The 22,709-nt window shown below is 36.2% G+C and overlaps 1 protein-coding gene across 1 annotated transcript in view; it reads left to right on the forward strand.

The window, feature by feature from the left end:
- The window catches only part of HDGFL3 (HDGF like 3), an 86,884-nt gene that overhangs the window by 45,548 nt on the left and 18,627 nt on the right, over window positions 1-22,709 (forward strand). Inside the window, exons 2-4 of the mRNA XM_042781553.1 lie at window positions 11,102-11,178; window positions 17,323-17,461; window positions 19,107-19,265. Coding sequence (XP_042637487.1) covers window positions 11,102-11,178; window positions 17,323-17,461; window positions 19,107-19,265 — 375 coding nt within the window. The remainder of the gene's footprint in view (window positions 1-11,101; window positions 11,179-17,322; window positions 17,462-19,106; window positions 19,266-22,709) is intronic.

A 22,709-nucleotide genomic window follows, 5' to 3' on the forward strand; every position in this document is an offset into this window, starting at 1 on the left:
AAAAAAAAAAAAAAAAGGAGATTTCCTAGGCCTGAATTTTGAAAACCTAAGATTAGAAAAAGATGAGGCTTATTACCACATTTTGAATTCCAAGATGTGTTTTGGTTAAAGTCTTATACTTTTATACTTAAACTTACAGTTCTGTATGCTTCCAAACAAGAAGCAGAGGCAAATAATATTAGCTTGTCAAGATTCAAAATTAACTGTGTAGGGATTGCAATTGGAATTGGATTATGTTTATGGATTTATATGAGAAGTGACATTTTATAATATTGAGGCTTCTAATCCATGAATTTGGGTTATTTCTCCATTTATATAGACCTTCCTCAATGTTTTAAAATAGTTTTATAATTTTCTGTATATTATTTTTAGATTTATTCTTAGGTATCATAATTTTTGTTGCTATTGTTTTTTTTTTTTGTTGTTGTTGTTGCCATCCTTCAGAATGTAAGAAGCTCTTGTGGTGTTATGGTTAAGATATTTGACTGCTAACCAGGTCAGTGGTTCAAATCCACCAGCTTCTCTGCGGGAGAAAGATGAGGCAATCTACTTCTGTAATGATTTACAGCCTTGCAAACCCACTGGGGGTCACTGAGAGTTGGAATCAACTCATTGGCACTGGGGTTTTTGGTTTTTTAAAATGTAGATGAAAAAAAAAAAAAGAGGGCCAAGACAAAATATTTCTGAACAAGAAGAATAAGGTGAAATGCTGCATATAATTTTAAGGAGGAGGAGAGACTTGTTCTACCAGATATCAAAACATAGAATTGTTCAAATTTTAATTAATAGTAATTAAGATAGTGTTTGGAGGAGTTTTGTTGGTGGAGAAAGATGTGTCAATCTGCTTCTGTAATGATTACAGCCTTGGAAACCCTCTGTTGAAGTCATATTCTGTCCTGTAGGGTTCCAGTGAGTCAGAATCTACTTAAATGGCATACAGTGACAAGATGACAGTGTTGGCTCAGGGAGATACGTATTAATCAATAGAACAGAGAACTCAGAAACTGATATGCAGGTATATGGAACCATGATGCATATGACAAGTTGGCCAGATCAGTGGAGGAAAGGAGAAAATATTTATTAACCAGTGCTGGCCATGTTTAATCCATGTGGGGAAATATGAAATTGGATCCCTATTTCACATCATATAAAAAAATCATTTTTACTTTCAAGTGTGAATGCCAAACTTTTAGAACATACAAAGGATATCTTTGTGTCCCTGGAGTAGAAAAGACTCTCCTGACATGAGATAGAAAGGGCTCACCATGAAAGAAAAGATTGATAATTTAAAATCAAGAACTTACATTCAATAATAATAATAAAACCCATAATGAAATTGAAAAGATAAGTTACAAACTGGAAGAAGATGTCTGTCATACATAAAACTAATAAAGCTTTAGTATACAGAATGAATCAATAAGAAAAAAGACAAATATCCCAATAGAAAACTGGGCCAAAAGATGTGAAAAACCACTTCAGAGAAACATGTTGTTGTTGTTATTTGCCGTCAAGTCGTATCCAACTCATAGCAACCCCTCCTTGGGTTTCTGAGGCGGTGTCACTATGGAAGTAGATTGCCCAACCTTTCTTCCAAGGAGTGACTGGTGGGTTTGAACCACCAGCCTTCTGGTTCCTACCAGAGCTCCTTCAGAAAAATATAGGCCTATAAATACGTGAAAAGATCCTCAACCTTATTAATAAACAGAGAAATGAAAATTAGTATCACAATTAGAGTGCCAAAAATCAGGAGGTTTGCCAGGGGCCTTGTGTTAAAGGGGATGCAGATCACTGGAGAACTGTAAATCAATCCAGTTACTTGGGTAAACAATATAACTATATGTTGTGAAGTTGAATCTTGCATACTTTCTGACTCCGCATCTTTACTTGGGCAGCATCCTACTTATATACCCCAAAGAAATACACATGTACCAAAAGATGTGTAAAAGAAGGTTCACACCAACACAACTCATAACATCAAAAATAGACCAAAAAAAAAAAGCACCTGGAAATAACCCAAATAACCTAAGACAAAAAATGGAAAATTAAAGTATGGCATATATGACATAAGAGAATGTTAGCATTAAAAATTAATGAACTACCGCAATTTATTTATTTATTGCTTTCCGTGTAATCAGGTTACTTTTGTAAATATCAGTGTCAATAATAAAGGAACATTTACTCGTTCTTTTTTTAAAAAACAAACAAACAAAATAAACCAGAATTCCAGATATGTGCCAGTCATTGTTCTGGGTGCTAGGGATTTAGCAGTGAACAAGATTTAAGTGTTTTCTGGCTTCATGAAATTTATGTTTTAGTTTAGATAGGACAGATTAATAAATAAGTAAATAAAGTAATAAGGTGATCTTATATAACTATATAGAAGGAAGATTGGGCAATCTATTTCCATAGTGATAAATGCCTCAGAAACCCAAGAAAAAGTTGCTATGAGTTGGATCCGACTCAACGGTAGGAAGTTTGGTTTGGTTTTGGTGTATAACCATTGGAGCTATGGAAAAAGATAAAGCAAGATAAGAGAACAACGTGATGTGGAATGTGTTTGTGTATGTATTTCTGCATAATTAAAGAAGGCCTTTCTGATAATGGGACATTTGAAAAGACGTATTATGTGGAAGTGAGTCTAGGAGAAATGTGGGAATGAATGTGGCATGTTAAAGGAAGAGCAGGAGACAAATAAAACTAATGGAGAATGAGCTAGGGCAGAGGAGAAGGAGCGGAAGATGAGTTCAGGAAGGTAGACAAGACCCATTGCCATGTAGGGCCTTATAGTTTTCGTAATGAATTTAAAATTTTAAAAAAAGAAAGAGGGCAGGTCATTGGAAAGTATTGAACAGAGAATGACGTGATCTGATTTATGTTTAAAGTCTGAAGAATAAACTGTTGGAAGTAGAAAGGGGGATAAAGGTGAATGCAAGGGGCCAGTTAGGAGACTTTTGCAGAAGTTTAAGCAATAGATGATAGTGTAGACCAGGGGGCAGCAGTGGATGTAGAAAGAACTGGCTTTGTTATCAGTGTTGGGGGTATAATTTGATAAAATTGAAGGTACTTAGTAATAGATGAGATGTCTGTGAGGGAGAAGAATAAATTAATGACTCCCAGATTTCTGGTAGGAGCAACTAAGTAGATGATAATTGAAATGGGATGTTCTGAAGTCAAAGCTGCACTGAAGGAATTGGCAAAGAACAAGGCTCGAGGAATTAACAGAATACCCATTGAGATGCTTTAACAAACGGATGCCGTTCTGGAGTCACTCACTTGTGTTATGCCAAGAGATTTGGAAGACAGCTACCTGGCCAGCTGACTGGAAGAGATCCAAAGAAAGGTGATCCCACAGAATGTGGAAATTATCAAACAATATCACTAATATCACATGCAAGTAAAATCTTATTGAAGATCATTCAAAAACAGTTGCAGCAGTATATTGACAGCTTCCAGAAATGCAAGCTGGATTCAGAAAAGGACATGGAACGAGGGATATCGTTGCTGATGTTAGATGGATCTTAGCTGAAAGCAAAGAATACCAGAAAGATTTTACTTATGTTTTATTGACTTTGCCAAAGCATTCAATTGTGTGGATCATGACAAATTGTGGATAACATTTTGAAGAATGGGAATTCCAGAGCACTTGACTGTACTCATGAGGAACCTGTACATGGATTAGGAGACTGTTGTTTGAACAGAACAAGGGATAGTGCATGGTTCAAAATCAGGAAGGGAGTGCATGAAGGTTGTATCCTTTCACCATTCAACTTGTATGCTGAGCAGATAATCCAAGAAGCTGGATTATATGAAGAAGAACATGGCATCAGGATTGGAGGAAGACTCATTAACAACCTGCAATATGCAGATGACACAACTTTGCTTGCTGAAAGTGAGGATGACTTGAAGCACTTACTGATGAAGATTACAGACTACAGTCTGCAGTATGGATTACACCTCAATATAAAGAAAACAAAAATCCTTACAACTTGTCCAATGAACAGCTTCATGGTGGATGGAGGAAAGATTGAAGTTGTCAAGGATTTCATATTACTTGACTCTACAGTCAACACCAATGGAAGCAGCAGTCAAGACATCAGACAACCTATTGAATTGGACAAGTCTGCTGCAAAGGACCTCTTTCAAGTGATGAGGAGCAAGGAAGTCTTCTTGAAGACTAAGGTGCACTTGACCCAAGCCATGGTATTTTCAATTACCTCTTACATACATAAGAGCTGGAAAGTGAATAAGGAAGACCAAAGAAGAGTAGATGCTTTTGAGTTGTGGTGCTGGAGAAGAATGCTAAGAGTACCATGGTCTGCTAAAAAAGCTAATATATCTGCCCTGGAGGAAGTGCAGCCAAAATGCTCCTTGGAAGCGAAGATGGCCAGACTTCGTCTCACCTGCTTTGGTCATGTTGTCAGAAGGAACCATTCCCTGAAGGATGTCATGCTTGGTAAAGGGGAGGGTCAACGAAGAAGGGGAGGGCCCTCAATGAGATGGATAGACAAAGTGGCTGCCACGATGGGCTCAGATATAGCTGGTACAAGACTGGGCAGTGTTTCGTTCTGCTGTGCATAGGGTCACTATGAATTGGAGACGACTCAGCGGCACCTAACAACAACAACTGAAGGATATGCACATTGGACCACAAGATTAAGTGCTTGGTTTTAGAACTCTTAAATTTGGAATGCCTATAAGATTTTTGTGAATCTGAAGCTCAGAAGATAGGTCTAGAATTTAGGGGTAGAAATATGGGAGTCATCAAAATATAGATGCTATTCAAAACCATAGAATTGGGTGATATCAGCAAAGGAGTAATTATAAGTAGGAAAGAGGAGAAACTATGAACAGAGACTACTGAGAAGTGGATAGTGAGACAGGAAACAAAATATCAGGAAAATATGATGTCCTAGAAGTCAAGAGAAGAAAGTTTCAACAGACAGATGATACAATGGAGAATTATATTTGCAATGGAAATGATAGATATTAGGTTAATATATTACAAGTGAATAGTAAAAAGACAGAACCTTGTAGAGAAATGTGAAAATTATATGAACAGACAGTTCACTGAAGGGCAAATCCTAATGACAAATAAACCATTAAAAAGATGCTTAGCCTCACCATAAACCAGGGAAATGCAAATTTAAAAGAGCAATACAGCTTAATGATGTCAGAGATTGAAAGAGAGGTCATTTTCATACTTTGGTGGAAATATAAATTATAACAGCCTTTTTTTTTTTTTTTTTTGAAAGCAGTTTGGTAATACCCTATTAAAATGAAACATACCACTAGTCTGTGATCCAAAAGTCTCACTCCTGGAAATCTATTGCGTGGAAGTAGAAGCATTAATAAAAATATAAATATGTTTACTGCAGTGTTTTGTTTTGTTTTGTTTTTTTGAGAATACATTGGAAACAGGTAAATGCCCATCTCTCAGGGAAAGGTTGAATAAATTATTGTTGTTGTTGTTGTGTGCCATCAAGTCAGCCCTGACTCATAGCGACCCCTCCTTGGGTTTCCGAGGCAGTATCACTACGGAAGTAGGATTGCCCAACCTTCCTTCCGAGGAGTGACTGGTGGGTTTGAACCGCCAGCCTTCTGGTTAGCAGGCAAGTGCTTTAGCCACTATGCTAATGCCCATCTCTCAGGGAAAGGTTGAATAAATTATAGTTTATCCAATTCATGAATTACTATGCCATCAAAAACAGGAGTTTTTGACCAAATTCTTTGCTAGTGGGCACGGTGGTTACTCATCTCACTTTGCAATGTATCTGTAGTCTTGGTTCTTCAACTGAAACTGAGACTCAAACTAGTTCATATTGAAATCCTGTTTTCATCTACTATTTGCCTTCTTCCTACTCTTCCAATGAAAGCCTCTATGCTTGGGTTGCTTACAGTCACAGTTGATATGGCAAGAAAAATGATTACTAAGTAATCTAGTAAACCAAATGATGGTACATAATAGAGAAAAAATGGAGGGAAAGATTAATAAAGAATGGGAGAGGGAAAGGAAGAAGAGAGGGGAAAGAAATACCTTATCTTATTTCAGATTACAATAAAGATAAATATCATCTTAATGGTGTTTTTGAAATATTTTAAATGTTGATAAATTATATATATTTGTGTTATGATACATTGAATAAAAGCATGAAGAGAGAAAATAGGGGCATATTTTCTAAATATGCATAAAAAGCATAAAAGTAAGATGACAAAAGCCAGACATTATATAACAAGTATAAATTACAACTGTTTGGATCAGTGAATAAGATTCCACAATGTAATACTTAGAAGAGACCCACTTAACACAAAATAATAAAAGGCAAATTTCATTCCAAAATTGGAAAAAAAATCTATCATACTTGAACAAAACAAAAGGAGGGATGGCAGTCTTTATATCAGAAAAATAAAATTTCAAAGGAAAAAGGAGATACTACATATCATTTTATGTTGATAATTCAAAAGTGTCAGTTGAATTGGCAATGAAAATAAAAGATGTGCCCAAATTGACACAAGTCTTGAGAACTGGATTCATTAGTGTCTGAATTTAGTTTTACATGGTTATCTTTAAAAAAAAAAAATTTTAGGTAGGGCTTGGAAGATCAGAATACAGCTGTGAGTTCTTCCCTCATTAAAATGTACTATATAAGTATTTGCATACAATTAGAGAGATTTTGCTGGAGGAGGGCCAGGTAAGACTTTTGACTGTTATTATGTGCCATCAAGTCGGCCAGACTCATAGTGACCCCTCCTTGGGTTTCCGAGGCAGTATCACTACTGAAGTAGGATTGCCCAACCTTCCTTCCGAGGAGTTGCTGGTGGGTTTGAACCGCCAGCCTTCTGGTTAGCAGTCAAGTGCTTTAGCCACTCTGCTACCAGAGCTCCTTAGGCATTAGTGAGACTTCTGACTAGGGAGATGGAAAAGGAAAGGTTCAATTTCTGCTAATACAGGTTGTAGAAACTGAAACTAGATTTAGAACTGAAGACTTATTCCAAACTCTTTACTGTGGGAAAAGGTGCTCTTTATATCCAATCAGGCAAGATTTTCAGTGGTTCAGTCCTTGAAAGGAAAGCACATCCTAACCTAAACAGCCATGTGGGATTTCCAGGCTGTTGTTAACAGCTAGATTTCCCTATTTTCATGTTTTCTTCACAGAAGCCATTAATCTGATTTTAATGTGAATCTTGCAGTTTTTAAATGTTTGCAACTAATTCAATTTTAAAAAACACTGTATGAGGCAAACAAAAAATATTTTCAGACCCGACATGGCACAGGGCCACTTGTTTGCAACCTCTGCAGTAGGTGTCAGTTATATAACATTATAACCAAGGAAGAGTTTGACCAAAAATTGTGTGTTTTTATTTGAAAGAAAAGTTTTTAAAAGATTTTTTTGATTCCTTGTTTTCTCATAAAAGTTTTCAGTACATGATATGGTGGTTTTTATCAACTAGTAACTCCTACCACATACCTAACCATATGCTTTTTCACTTTATGTTCTATTTTTGTTTGTTCAAAATACAATTACTCATTTTAAGTTGTTTTTGTGGAATAGTATTGAATGTAGTACAGTCAAGGTTTTCACAGAAGTTGTATAAGTAGGTAACAGGAGAAAACCTTCAAATAAGAAAGATATTTTGAAAGGCTACTCTAATGGCCTTGTCAAAAGACCATGAGAATTGATTTAATGAGAATGGTGATCAATTTGAGAGGTGTCCTAGGGGCTAAATTGTCAGTATTCAGTGATGAACTGAATGTAGGACTTGAGGAGATAATTAAAAGGTTAAGGTTTTTCCTTGGTAGCAAAGTAGGTGATTGTGCCAATAATTAAGATGGAAGCAAAAACAAATTCAGAGGAAATTGGCTCGGTTTTAGACAAGCTGTGGCATTTTAGGACTTGAAGGAAACCTACAGGTTACCCAATCCAACCATCTTATTTTACAGATGTGAAAGTTAAGACCCTAAGTCGTCTCGTTATCTTTGATCCACAATTTAAACCAGAGCCAAGACTTAAATACAAGTTCCTACACTTACTAGACCCATCTTTTCTCAGGACTCCAGAGCTTGTTTGCTCTATGATACGTGATTCATTTAGTTTAGGGGGGATGAATTTGTAATGGTACAGTAATCCTTAGGCTGTTGTCATTTGTTAATTCAGAAGGCATTCAGACTTCTTCAAGAGACAGGATTATCTTTTACCTTTTATTGCACTCTAAGTCAGTTCGTTCGTTAAATTTGGGCCATTATTTATTCACATGTTCTGCCTCATTCTCATTCTGTTCTCCTTCTAGGACTGCTCTTACATATATGTTAGATTATTGTCCCACAAGTCTTGAGGCTCTGTTTATATTTTATCAACCTTTTCACTCTCTGTTCTTTAAATTGGATAATTCCTATCATCTTGAAGTTTACTGATTCATTCTATCTCCAGTCTGCTGTTAATCTCACCCAGTGACTTTTTGCATTTCAGTTATTATACTTTTAGTTCTAAACTTCATATTTGATTCCTTTCTCTTTTTTTTATTGTAGTAATCACACATAACATAAAATTTACCATTTAGGCATTTTTTAAATGTGTAATTCACTAGTATCATTAAGTATGTCTACACTGGTAAGTAACCATCACTGTTATCTATTTCCAGAACTTTTTTGTCATCTCAAATAGAAACTTTGCACTCACTAAGCAATAACTTCCCATTCCCCTTTTCTCCCCAGCACCTGGTAACTTCTAATGTACTATCTGTGTCTATGAATTTGCCTATTCTAGCTACTTTATATGATTGAAATCATGTAATATTTGCCCTTTTGTATTTGGCTTATTTCATTTAACATAATAGTTACAAAGTTCATCTATGTTGTAGCATGTGTTGGAACATGACTCCTTTGTATTCCTGAATAATACTGCATTTGATGTATATACCACATTTTGCTTAACTATTTATGTGCTGGTGGACACTTAAGTTATCTCCACCTTTTGGCTATTGTAAATATACTGTGAACGCTGGTGTACAAATATCTGTTTGAGTCTCTGCTTTCTATTCTTTTGTATATTTTGGAATTGCTGAGTCATACAGTAATTCTGTGCTTAACCTTTTGAGGAACCACCAAACTGTTTTCTACAGTGGCTGCACCATTTTATAGTCCTATCATTAGTGTACAGGATTCCAGTTTCTCCATATCTTCTCCCAGAGTTGCTATTTTCTGTTTGTTTGATAATAGCCATATTACTGGGTATGAAGCGGTATCTCATTATAATTTTGATTTGCATTCTTTGAATGACTAATGATCAACATATTTTGTGTGCTTATGGACTATTTGTATATCTTCCATGGAGAAATGTCTTTTTAAGTCCTTGTCCCTAATTTTTGTTTCCTTTTATAGAGAGAAACTTTATTTTCAACTGATATCTTAAAATACAGAATTCTAAATCTTTTCCATTAATTCTGTCCTCCATAGAATCAATTTTTCTCACATATATTCCACCCTATACCCTGTACATATTTTTATCACACCCATTGTTACTGAGTTGACTCCGACTCATAGCAACCCTATAGGACAGAGTAGAACTCCTCCACAGGGTTTCCAAGGCTGTAATCTTTACAGTAGCAGACTGCCATATCTTTTTTCTGCATACCAGCTGATGAATTCAAACCACTGATCTTTTGGTTAGCAGCTGACGGCTTAACCACTGTGCCACCAGAGGTCCATGTTATTCCTTGGCCCGTTTTTTAACTGGATTGTTTTAATATGGCCATTACCTTGTCAAGTAAGTTCCTTCCTATTCCTAGTTTTAGGAATACTTTTATCATGAAAGGGCATTAGATTTTTTTAAAATTTTTGAATTAATGTGATTTGGGTGAAAGTTTCCAGAGCAAATCCATTTTCCGTACAGCAATTCATGCACATTTTTTTTCACAATTCACCACAATGCAACAGCTCCCCTCCCAGTTCCTCCCAACAGTCACCTCTTCCCTGTGTCCATTCCTCCATGCACCCCTGTCCCCTGAGCTATCTCCCTGTACATAGACAGTCCTTGTTTCTCCCATGATTGTTCTCTCCAGGGAGTGTATTTACCTCAGGTAAATGTTCAACTCCTGTGCCAGTCTTCTGCTTGGCTTAGAAGCCACAGGTGTGGGTTCAATTCTAGACCTGAAGGGCAGTTAGGGGCATAGTCTCAGTGGTTCCACCAGGCTCTATCAGACCAGCAAACCTGGTCCAAGGGCATTAGATTTTGTTAAGGACTTTTTCTGCATCAGTTGAGATGTTCATGGGTGTTTTTTCCCTTCATTCTATTAATGTAGAAGCTCTGGAAGCATAGTGCCTAAGGCGCTTGACTGCTAACCAGAAGGCTGGAAGTTCAAACTCACTAGCCATTCCTCAGAAGGAAGGTTGGGTAATCTACTTCCACAGTGATACCACCTCAGAAACCCAAGGTGGGATCGCTGTGAGTCGGGTTCAACTCAATGGCACATAACAACAACAACAACAACATTACATTGATAGTTTTTCTTATACTGAACCAACCTTGCATTCTTTTAAGTATATACATAAAACGAGCTATTATTCAAATAAAAAAAGTACATCATTTTTATTTTTTCATCTTACTCTTGAATTATTTCACTAAGACAGATTTCTAAGAGTAATTCTATTGAGTCAAAGGAAATATGAGTGGTTTTGGTACCTGCTTTTGTATTACCATAATAGTTATAATCAGTTTACAGTGTTTCTGCCCATGTGGTGGGACAAACAAGAACTTCAGAATCATTTTATATGATTCAAGGAAACAACTTAAGATTTTGATTAGAGTCATTTTTTTCTGAAATTAGCAAGAAATTAGCAGTGTTTATATTGTGTTTGGGAGCTCTGGTAGCATAGTGCCTAAGGCACTTGACTGCTCACCAGAAGGCTGGCAGTTCAAACCCACCAGCCATTCCTCGGAAGGAAGATTGGGCAATCCTACTTCCGTAGTGATACTGCCTCGGAAACCCAAGGAGGGGTCACTATGAGTCGGGGCCAACTCGACAGCAAACAACAACAACATATTGTGTTTATCCTAGCTATTTTCCATGATTTAACTGAATATATAACTAAGTTTATCTTTAATAGATTGATGAACTCCCAGAAGGAGCTGTGAAGCCTCCAGCAAACAAGTATCCCATCTTCTTTTTTGGCACCCATGAAACGTAAGTCAACAAAACTTAAAATTTTAACAACTCTAATTTGATTCTGCTAGACTACCTTATTTATGGAAGATTTATATGTTGTATATTTATATATTATAAAATCTACTATTTTAACACGATATTATGTTAACAAAAATTATATTAAGGAATAAGATAAAAATAAGGAAGAACAGAAATGATTAACTTTTTCATTAAAAATAATAACAACCATTCACTCGTAGGCATCATTAAAAGAAGACTGTGATTAGCATGCCCAGCTGGTAGTCTTCGTGAACCTCAGACAACCTAGCCCACAATCAATTCCTCCTGTGCATAGAGTCAGAGGCTGGGGATAGGTCAAGATATTTTATATCTTGTTAAAATTGTATTATAATTAGTTATATAAAATTACCAAGCTTGGTAATGCGTTTTTCCTTAAAGATTTTAATCATAGAAGTCTTTAGGACTGAAAGCGTATTTTTTAATTTGTATGCCATTTGCATTCTGCTTAAATGTTGGATATTACCCAGAAGTCTTTTTAGGACAGTATTAAACCCTAAAGTGGTACCTGTACCACTCCCAGTAATTTATTTTGTAGGTCTTATATATTTCCCTTCCAGAGTGATCTGTTCCATTCATATTTCATAGAACAAATTTTGTTCTTTCAGGCTTTTTCAACTTGCTGAACCCTGAAGCAAATGTAACATATTTTAAGATTTTCTAACTTGGTTAAGGTACAGGCTAAAACTGTTATAATGAAGGCACCTGAAAATACAATGTCTCAAATAATATAGAGGTTGGTTTCTTTTTTTTGAAACAATTCAGAGGTAGTCAGGTATATCAGAAATAGTCAGGATGTGTGAGTTACTCTGCCTTAGGAGCCCAGGTTCCTTCCGTCTTATTACCATTCCCTGGGTATTCCCCTTGTCTGCATATATCATTTCCACTTGTATTCCGATGGCAAGAACTTGGTCATGTGGCCACATTTGGCTATAAGGGAGCCTGGCAAACTTTTAGTCTCTAGCCTGGCAGCTATGTACCCTGCTTTAAAAAACACTGTGAGCAGTAACTGTGGTAGTTATATTTGTGTGTCAACTTGGCTGGGCCTGGTTGAGTGGCTGGCAGCTGGTGGTAGTTATTCCCCATGATGAGACTGGCAATCAGCTCCATGGTGGGATCTACCACAAGCAGCTGAGTAGCTGCCTTTGGGATGTGGTCTGCTTCCTGTATATAAGGAGAAGCCTTGGGGATGGTCTCTAGCCTGTGGCACACTTGGACCCTGCATGTAGTGTGTCGTTGCTCAGCAGCCTGCTATGCTCTGCCAACCTTGGGACTTATAATGGACTTAAGTTAATGGCCTGCCGTGTGGTTTGGTAACATTGGGACTGTGCCCTTTTTACTTGTTAACTTTGGGGCTTCTCAGCCTCAGCAGCGTCTGAGTGAAGAAACGCTTCTAGCTCCAGTGGACCAGGAGCAGGACACAGAGCTAGACCCCAAGGTTGAGGGGCTTTCACCCAGGCTCTAGAGCCTGGCACTTTGAACTTGGACTTAAAGCCTCCAAATTGTAAGAATAAACTCCTGTTTGTTAAGGCCATCCATATGTGGTATATTCCTGTCAGAGTGGCACTAGGTAACCAGAACAGTAACTGTTACTAAAAGAAAGAAGAGAAGAATGGGTATTAGGGGACAGTTGACAGTCACTGACACACACTAAGAATGAATATGGTTATTGATGATAGGGTAAACAGATGGAAAGAAACTACAAATGTGGGGAAAAACTAAAAACTGTCATGAAATCTTATAAGTCTCCAAGTTTCATTCATTTGAATATTAATAGAGCCAGCTGTGAACACTTTCTTGGTCTTTGTCACTTTGACATCTTCCTCATTGTTTTGAAAGAGAGCTAGCCAGGAGAGAACTCTCCAGACAGATTTCTTTCTTGTTTTGGTGTCAGAAATAAGTATGTTTCTTTCAGGCAAGTAGTTTGTTTTTTAAGCTAATAGGCACTATGAATTATGCAACTAATCACATTTTCCTCCTTAGAGAGGTTTCTAGAAAGCTTAGGATGAAATGATATACCTACAATAAATGCATTTTTGTGATACGTATTTTGTATTTGCCTCATTCCTGTCTCCATTTTATGCCTATACCATTGTTTTTCTCTGTCTTTAGGACCTATTTCCAAGTGACCTGATTATATTTCTGGGACAAGGCAGGATTTAATAAATAAAATTATCATAGTTCTACTGTAAACACCAAAATCAACCACCTACCACAATATGTAGTTTCCTTTATTCATTTAGTAAACAGGCCCTGGGAAAAAAAAGGTGCCCCAAAAGAGCTTGCCACTTAGTGTGTTCCTGGTAAATGTAACAGAATCATTCTACTGAACAGTGTGAAGGGTTTCAGAGAGCTGTGTCATATAGCATCCTTAATGTAAGTCAATGACATCATTCTGAGGCTTACTTCAGTAAAAGCAATTCTACGAAGTACCAGTAAAATATCATCTATATGAGGTTTTTGCTGGTTTTACCATCCATGTATAGATTTTTAAATAACTGGTGGAGAATGAAGGAATTTGAAACAAGCTGTCATTTAATTTTGTTTCAGGTAGAACTTTTATTGGCTACTGGGTGTCCCTAAACCTGAGATTATATGTCCTAACAGGTACCTAATGTTTAACTCCTCTGTGAAGGCAGGGATCATTGTTGCTTCCTCCTGTGCATACTCATAGCACAGTACCTGGCCCATGGGAGGTGTTTAAAAATACCTGTTGAATGAATTGAAATTAATTAAAGGAAATAATAAGAAACAAAAACCCAAAGGTATGTGAAAAGTGAGGAACTTAACAAGAGGCTTTATTAGGTGTGGGTGCAAGTCAGACAAAAGAGAACTCCCATGTAGGGCCAGGATTCTCCTTAAAATGTGACTTCGACTCTGTTCTAATGCCCAGACAGATGAAGGATTGAATCCCCAAATTCTCCATATAACATAACCCCAGCGGGTTCAGTCTGGGCAGTTTTCAAGGCAATCTGGCCAGGAAAAAAAAATATCCTTAGAACATTTAACTTTGAACAATTTTATTTCTGGTCTGCCCTTTAGGAGTTGTAAAATACACAGTGAAATAATCAATTGAGAATGGATTTGATATATGGAATTCTCTATAATTTAGGTTAAAAGAGTTGTCTATCAAAAAAAATACTTGTTTTACAGTAGTTCATTCATGGTCCCTCTTTCTGGCAACAGCTAACGTGGCCAGTTCTCAGTTAAATCCATTCCTGGGGAATGATAGTAAAAGCCTATCATTTATTCAGAAGAGAATGCTTTTTGTTCTCAGTAGCAGGAGGACATGCATCTCATAGATCCAAAAATTGTATTAAGGAATAAGATAAAAATAAGGACAGAAATGATTAACTTTTTCATCAAAAATAATAATAATAACCATTCATTCTTAGGCATCATTAAAAGAAGGCTGTGGTTAGCATGCCCAGCTGGTGGTCTATGTGAACCACAGACAACCTAGCCAACATTCAATTCCTATGCATAGAGTCAGTGGCTGGGGAAAGGTCAAAAGCCAGAGAATAATATTATTATTTGTGACAGATTGCTGTAACTGAAATAGCCATACCCAAAGTCTATTTCTTTCTCATGTTCAATTTGTCGAACAAGACACTGATGTGCATTTTTACTGAAATGTCTAATAATCTAATAAGCTATTTCTTGGCTCAGTGAGATGGAATCATGCCGACTGAGCAGTTAAAAGTGAACAAGTAGGGAAGATTTGGTGATTCTTAAGTAGCTCTGGGATCAGAAAACTTCCTCAGATTTTTGTATGACTTGAAGGTTTTGATGAGCTGAACAACTTTTTGAGGGATCAGTACTGAAATCCAGTCAGAAATTTTAATTTATATACAACAGTAAACTGTTGACCTATGATGTCAACACTTTAAATATCATCTCTTGCTGATAATTCCTAAATTCATATCTCCAGCTTATACATGTCTCCTGAACTCTAGAATCATCTTTTAAACATAAATGGTCACTTCTTTTCTCAAAACCTTTAATGGCCTCACATCTCACTCAGAACTCTTATTGTGAACTACTGGGGCCTATGTAATCTGTCTCTCCACACTGTTACCTGTCTGGCCTCATACTCACTCACTGCTGTCGAGTTGGGTCCGACTCATAGCAACCCCTCTGGGTTTCCAAGGTGGTATCACTGCAGAAGTAGATTGCCCAATTTTCCTTCTGAGGGTGGGTTTGAACAGCCAGCCTTCTGGTTAGCAGTCAAATGCTTAGGCACTATGCCACCTTACTATCCCTTTTATTCCTTTCACTCTAGCCACACTGGCCTCTTCTCTTTCTCAAACATGCTCCTGTTTCAAGATCTTTGCACTTGCTCTTCTTGCAACCTGTTCTACTCTTCCCCAGGTGACTGTATGGGTTGCTCCTTCACCTTCTTTTATTTCTTTATTTAGATGATCCCTTTTCACTGAGACCTTCCCTGATCTATATATTTGAAATTATGAAATCCATGCCTAGTTTCTTTCCATTTTACTATTTTTCTTTAACACACAAACCATGTATTTTATTTCTTTACCTTTTTTATTGTCTAAACCTCCCACCCTCCACCATTACAATATATACTCCATGAAGACAGAGATGTTTATTTCTTTGTTCCCTGAAAAATCCCCTACACCTTTGGAATAGTGTCTGGTACATAATTTAGATGTTCAATAAATACTTGTTAAGAATGAATAAATGAATCCTAGTTTGGAATGTGAACTTCAAAGGAGTCAGCCAGGTTATAGACCTTCATAGTCTGATTCACCAGGTTAATATCTTAGGTAATAACGGTAAAGACTCTAATTTGAATGCTTAGATCTATTAGTTGATCTCCAGGTTTTAATCTGTCACTCTGTTAAAGTAAAAGCAAAGAGATTTATTGAAGGTAATACACTTCATGAATTGGAGAAACACAAAGCAGAGAGGAATCTACCAGGTGTTCCGAAGTAAGAAGGGAGGAATGTGCTTTTATATAGTAAAGATGGAGGAGAAGAATGTGTGATGGTCACATCCATTCTAAATCACCTTCTTCCTAGAACATCCTGAGTAAAACTCTTTTCCCCTACCATCACATTCCTGACCCCCTGCCTTATTTTCTCAGGAGCTCTGGTAGCATAATGCCTAAAGCACTTGACTGCTAACCAGAAGGCTGGAGGCTCAAACCCATCAGCCACTCCTCGGAAGGAAGGTTGGGCAATCCTACTTCTGTAGTGATACTGCCTCGGAAACCCAAGGAGGGGTCACTATGATAACAGCAACAGCCTTATTTTCTGAGAATGGCTTCGGGAAAGAACCAGGCTGGTTAAACAGGGTGATTGATAGAGGGCCAGTCCTCGATCCCACCCATCCAGAGGCCCAAGATTATATGCACATGAATGGGAAGAAGTCAGAGTTACATTCTCATGAATGCAGAAGCAGGGGCTTGTAACAGGAGGGAATTTTGATTCAGACTTTATGTCAGACATTTAATTAAGCCAAGTGCCTCAGTTTTAGAGGTCCGTTAGCAACAAATATAACATACTTTTTTTTCATGGCTATGATTATTTTACAATAAAGTTTACAAGATTCTATGTACTTTGTCACTTTTTTTGCTTGTTGTTAGCTTAGTGTCTCATTAAACAATGTGTTTTTTTTAATTTGTAGAAATATTAGTGAATGAATACCAAATATGATAGAATTAAATTTTTTAATCAATGTTCATATGATTATTACGGATTTTACAAAACTCTTTTCTTAACCTATGGTATGATTAGCATAAATAAGTCTTAGTTTAAGATGATTTAAGTGGTAGAACAAGACTTACTTAATGCCCCTTGTGTAATTAAAAATCAATTTTAAAACAGAAGAAATTGGTAATTTTAAAGTAAAAATCAAAGTAGTACAAGCCAGGGTTGCTGGATTATGTACCCCACTATCCACCTTTTTCTGCCTTCTAACATATATCTAAAGCATCTCGTGATAAGTGTCTAACTCAGAGTTTATATATTTTTTAAATTTGCTTACTGAGATATGCTATAACCCTTTAGTTGATGCTGATATTTAAAATACTTTACATTTGAAGGCCATAATGTCAATTCTATTTCTCATATTTCTCTGCAGTGCATTTCTAGGTCCCAAAGACCTTTTCCCATATAAGGAATACAAAGACAAGTTTGGAAAATCAAACAAAAGGAAAGGATTTAATGAAGGATTGTGGGAAATAGAAAATAACCCAGGAGTAAAGTTTACTGGATACCAGGTAACTTTACTTTATCATCACTCACTATATCTCATTTCTTTGGTTTTACCTCTTTTTGGGCTTTTCTTATATGTCCTTTGTACTAATGGTCAATATCCATTTGAAGTCAGAATGCTTTTTAGTTCCAGCAGCAGTTTTGATAAAGTAGAATTCTGTTACCCCTGGTTTAAATGGTCACCAGAAAATTCAGGTTGCCAAACCTTTATTTTGAAAATGTTAAGAATAAGCTGAACTCTTTCCATTTAAAATAGAATGATTCAACAAGACAGAGTACCTGCTGTCACCACTTCTATTCAGTGTTGTATTGGAAGTCCTAGCCAGAGCAATGAGACAAGAAAAAGAAACAAAGTTTTCCACACTGGAAAAGAAAAAGTAAAATTATCTGTTTGTGGATTATATGATACTCTATATAGAAAATCTCAGAGAGTCCACAAGAAAACTTCTGGAACTAAAAGAGGAATTTAGCAAAGTTGCATGGTACGGTGTCAACAAACAAACATCATTTGGGTTTCTATAATCAGCATTGAGAAATTTGACAGGGAAAACAATTCCATTTATAATAGCATTTAAGAGAATAAAATACCTAGGAATAAATCTGAGGAGTTCTGGTGGTGTAGTAGTTAAGACATTTGCCTGCTAACCAAAACGTCAGTGGTTTGAACTCACCAGCTGCTCCATGGAAGAAAGATGAGTCATGAAGTTTTACAGCCTTGGAAACCAACTAGAGGTTGCTATGAGTCAGAAACGACTTGATGGCAGTGAAGTTTTTTTGGGTTTTTTTTTTTTTTTTTCCACTTTTATTATGGGGAAAACATATGCAACGAGACATTCACCAACATAACAACTTCCCAATTTATAGCTCAGGGTAACTGATGATATTTTTCATGTTGTGCCACCATTGTTGCTATCCTTTTCAAAAATACTCCACTACCATTAGCATAAACTCAGTGCCCTGCAAACAAAAGCTTCCGCTTCCTCCCTCCCTGGGCACCACTAATGATTTATGTGTGTGTGTGTGTGTGTGTGTGTGTGTGTATAAATAAATAAATAAATAAAAAAGACCTCCTTTGCCATGAGATCAGAAGAACTAGATTGTGCCCAGCTACCATTACTGAACATTGTGATTAAAAATTCCATAGAAGAATCCTGATCAAAAGGGGAAAAATACAGGCTAGAATTTGAAATTTTCATGGACTCTAGACTTACTGGAGCCATGGAAGGTGGATGAACCCCTGAAACTATTGCCCTGAGATAATCTTTAAACCTGAAACCAAAATTATCCGCTGAAGTCATCTTAGAACAATAGTTTAACTAGTAAAAGGTTTGTCCCCTTGCACATTATATTCTTCTAAAAACGATCTAAATGGGATCAAGTTGACAACAGCATCTCAAAAGATTAGAGAGGAACCTTAGAGGGCAGTGAGTTTATATTAATGAAGAAGGAACAATTCAGAAAAGTAGAGTGAGAATGGTTGCACAACGCAGTATAATCGATGTCTTTAAATTACACATGTAGAAACTGTTGAATTGGGGTATCTTTGCTGTATATATCCTCAATAACAATTTAAAAGACTAAAAGAGAGTGATTCTTTTCAGTCTCTGTTCTTTCAAAAATGTGATTAACCAATATTTTATTATTTCTAAGGCAATTCAACAACAGAGCTCTTCAGAAACTGAGGGAGAAGGTGGAAATACTGCAGATGCAAGCAGTGAGGAAGAAGGTGATAGAGTAGAAGAAGATGGAAAAGGCAAAAGAAAGAATGAAAAAGCAGGCTCAAAACGGAAAAAATCATACACTTCAAAGGTTACTGAGAAATTGTTGTCATTAATTTTACATGCATGTTTATTAAAAGATTTTGGATTATTTTTAATTTATTTATTTGGCACATAAAAATACACTAGATTCTATGGAACCCCTTCCTGTAGAGATAAAAGCATAGCATAGGAGAATAAGATAAGTAACCTTAGATGTGAAGGCAATGTGGCTGTTGACTCTTTGGGGCTGATTGACTGTACTTTTGGTTGGAAAATGTCACCTTCTCACTTGGAGAATTGTTCTTTAGTTAAAAACATTTGAGTAGTTATGCCTCCTACAGTAACCTCTGAAGAATTTAGGAATGCGGGAGACTCAGTATATCAGGACTATGTCTATGCACTGTATATGTAAATACATACATAGAATCTTTTACCTGTCTTTCTGCTTCAAAGAATGTGCTTTGGCTCTTTATTTATTCAGTTCTTTTATTTCCTGATCACCTATTCTATGCCAGATATTGTACAATGGGGCCGGGAAGGACACAGCAATCAAGTAAACAAGTGAAGAATGAATTGTGAAAAGGGCTATGAGATATATGAATGAAAGCAGGGAATGACAGAGTAGGGGGATATAAATGTTTACTTAAGGTGACAAGGCCTTTCTGAAAAGATAAAGTTCATGCTGAGACATGAGAAGAGGATGTGGGAAGAGAAGGAGACAGCCATGCATGTAGCAGAGGAAAGAAATATAGCAGCAAAGCTTTGAAGCAGGGAAGAGTTTGGCATGTGCTTGAATTGAAGAAGCAGATGTGGCTGGAGAATCATGAATAAGGGGGGAGTGACGTGAGACTGAGTAAAAGGCAAGCAAGTCCAGATCATGCAGACCTGTAGTCCATAGTAAGAGGTTTGGATTGTATTCCAAATGTAACAGTAATTTCTTGAAGGTTTTAAACAGGAGTGACATGATCCTTGATTTGCAAATAGATAGTCTAGGCTTTTCATTCAGTAGTTCAGAAATGCAATTGAAAAAACTGTGAGATTGTGAAAATTATTCACCTTTTAGAAATGGAAAGAAAGAGAAATGGATCCTTGAAGACTGATTTCACTAAAATTGATCTATCACACTATTGAATACTTGGGTCAATTATTTCCATTTAGATCCTAGTATTTAGTGTAAGGCTGGATATACTTGGGAATGTACCTTACAAATATACGAACAGGTATCAGTCTATCAACATTTTATTTTGGCAGTCTATAAAATCTACCCACTTGGCAAACAGATAAAATGTGTGAATGCAGTATTCATTTTTCCTGTGCACCTAATAACAAATCTGATATTTAGTTAGAATTTTCCCTGTCAGGCTGTACCTTCCATTTCAGGTATTTTTTAGTCTGAATTTCTTTTAGCAGTTTGGACATCACTTAGTCACTTTAATTGATTTTATTTAATTTGTGGTTGACTGCTGAATTTCTTTGTATGTAATTTGTTGGACCTCCTCTAAATTATCTAAAGTACCTAAGATAACCTTCCTTAATAGTGCTAAATAGTAGCATTTACTAGTGTGGCTTTTAATTGTCATTTCATTGCTTATTGCCAAGACTGGAAGTTAATGGGGTTCTAGAGTTGATACCTAAGGTGGATTTGTAATTTAAAAGTGTGAGGGATAAAGACATAATTTTTTGTCTATTTTTTAAAAAAAAAAGATCGTTTTCTTAGCTTTCTTTGAAAATAACAACTTCCATGATCACTTAAGAATTGACTTTTTATTATCAGGTGAGTAATAACCTAGTGCATTGGTTCTCAAGTTATTTATCATGCATCAGAATCACTTGGAGGGCTTGTTAAAAAACACAGATTGCTGAGTTTACCTTTAGATTTGTATATGTCAGTAGTTCTGAAGTGTGGCCAACTAATTACATTTCCAAGTGAAACTAATGCTGCTGGTCTGGGAACCATATTTATAGAAACATTTATCTAGCATAACCTGGTTGGTCTCTTTGGCTTCCCAAATGCTTCCTTTTTGTTAGATTTGGTACTTTTTTTTTTTTTTTTTAACATTTATTTAAGTTGAATAGTCTTCCTTTGGCTGTAGGAAACAAAACTTTTTTTGACTGTATCCCAGTTAGGTAGAGGAAAGGGTCCCACATCCTCTAGCTTCATCCCATTCCATTTTTCTGAGAAAAGAAATCATAATGAAAAGTCAAAGTACAAGTAGATATTTGAGGTGTTAAATATATATCTTTAGCAGTAAGGAGATGGATGATTCATATTTGAACCATAACAAACACTGGAAAATATATAGGTTAAAAATAATCTGCAAGCAAATTTTTCACTGTGTACAGTAGTAGCACTAATCAGCCTTCAAACTCACAGCCGTCCAGTCACTTCTGACTTATAGCAACCTGATAGGGCATAATAGAACTGTCCCATAGGGTTTCCAAGGCTGTAACCTTAACTGAAATAGATAGACTGCCACATCTTTTTTCCACAAGGCGGCTGGTGGGTTCAAACTGCCCATCTTTCAGTTAACAGTCAAGCACTTTAACCACTGTGCAACCAAGGCCTTGACTACAAACTAAGCTGATAATGACGATGCTAAACCACCTGTGATTTTAGTTTTAAAAAAAAAAAATAGATAGCGATGATTAGAAACACGACCAATTCAAGACCACACTGATAAATTAGATGAAGGGTCCTTCCCCCAAATTATAGAAATTCCAACAATCTAACATGCAGGTTACTTTGCAAGGTTATCAAATACAGTTTGCACCCAGATTTCTTTGTAGAATACTGAATTTGACTCTTTAGTAAAACTCTGATATGTAGGATACTGAATTTGACTCTTTAGTAAAATTCTGATAATGTCCTAATTCTGGCCTTATATATACCAAAATCTGATAATATTTATCAACTCACTTATAAAGTTACTCACAAATATTCTTTGTAAGTATTATAAATTTTAGGGAGTTGCACATTGTTATCTATTGGAACCACAGGTCAAGGACCTGTGATTTAAGAATCACAAAGCAGTTACTACATTTCAAAAATTATACTGTATTTACTAGTAGAATATAAAGTATTTTTGCTTTTTATAGTGTCATACTTGGTCTTAGCTATCCTTGCTTTCCATTTATTTAAAAATACAAATGATCTCATTTTATACTGCCTATTGGGCTTGCTTAGTGGTTTCAGTTGAATAAAATAGAAGCCACATGATTATATATTTCATCACATAACTAGAAGATACTTTCTTGTCAAAAGTTACATTTTTAAAAAATTGATTGAGGAAGGCCAACTGTGCTAATTTATTTCTGGAAGACCAAAATTGACTTGACTAAATCAGTTTAGCCTTAGCTCTTATTTGCCGAATGTTTAAAGATTCTTTAAATTCCTCAAAGAAGAAATGTTAGCAAAATACTACAATTTATTTCCTTAAAGTGCAGAGTTGGGCCAGCTTTTTATCGTATTAATGCTATTGTACTAAATAAGTAA

This window comes from Orycteropus afer, unplaced genomic scaffold (genome assembly GCF_000298275.1).
Source record: "Orycteropus afer afer isolate SDZICR_OR568_19922 unplaced genomic scaffold, OryAfe1.0 scaffold00132, whole genome shotgun sequence".
In the NCBI taxonomy this organism is placed as follows: domain Eukaryota; kingdom Metazoa; phylum Chordata; class Mammalia; order Tubulidentata; family Orycteropodidae; genus Orycteropus; species Orycteropus afer.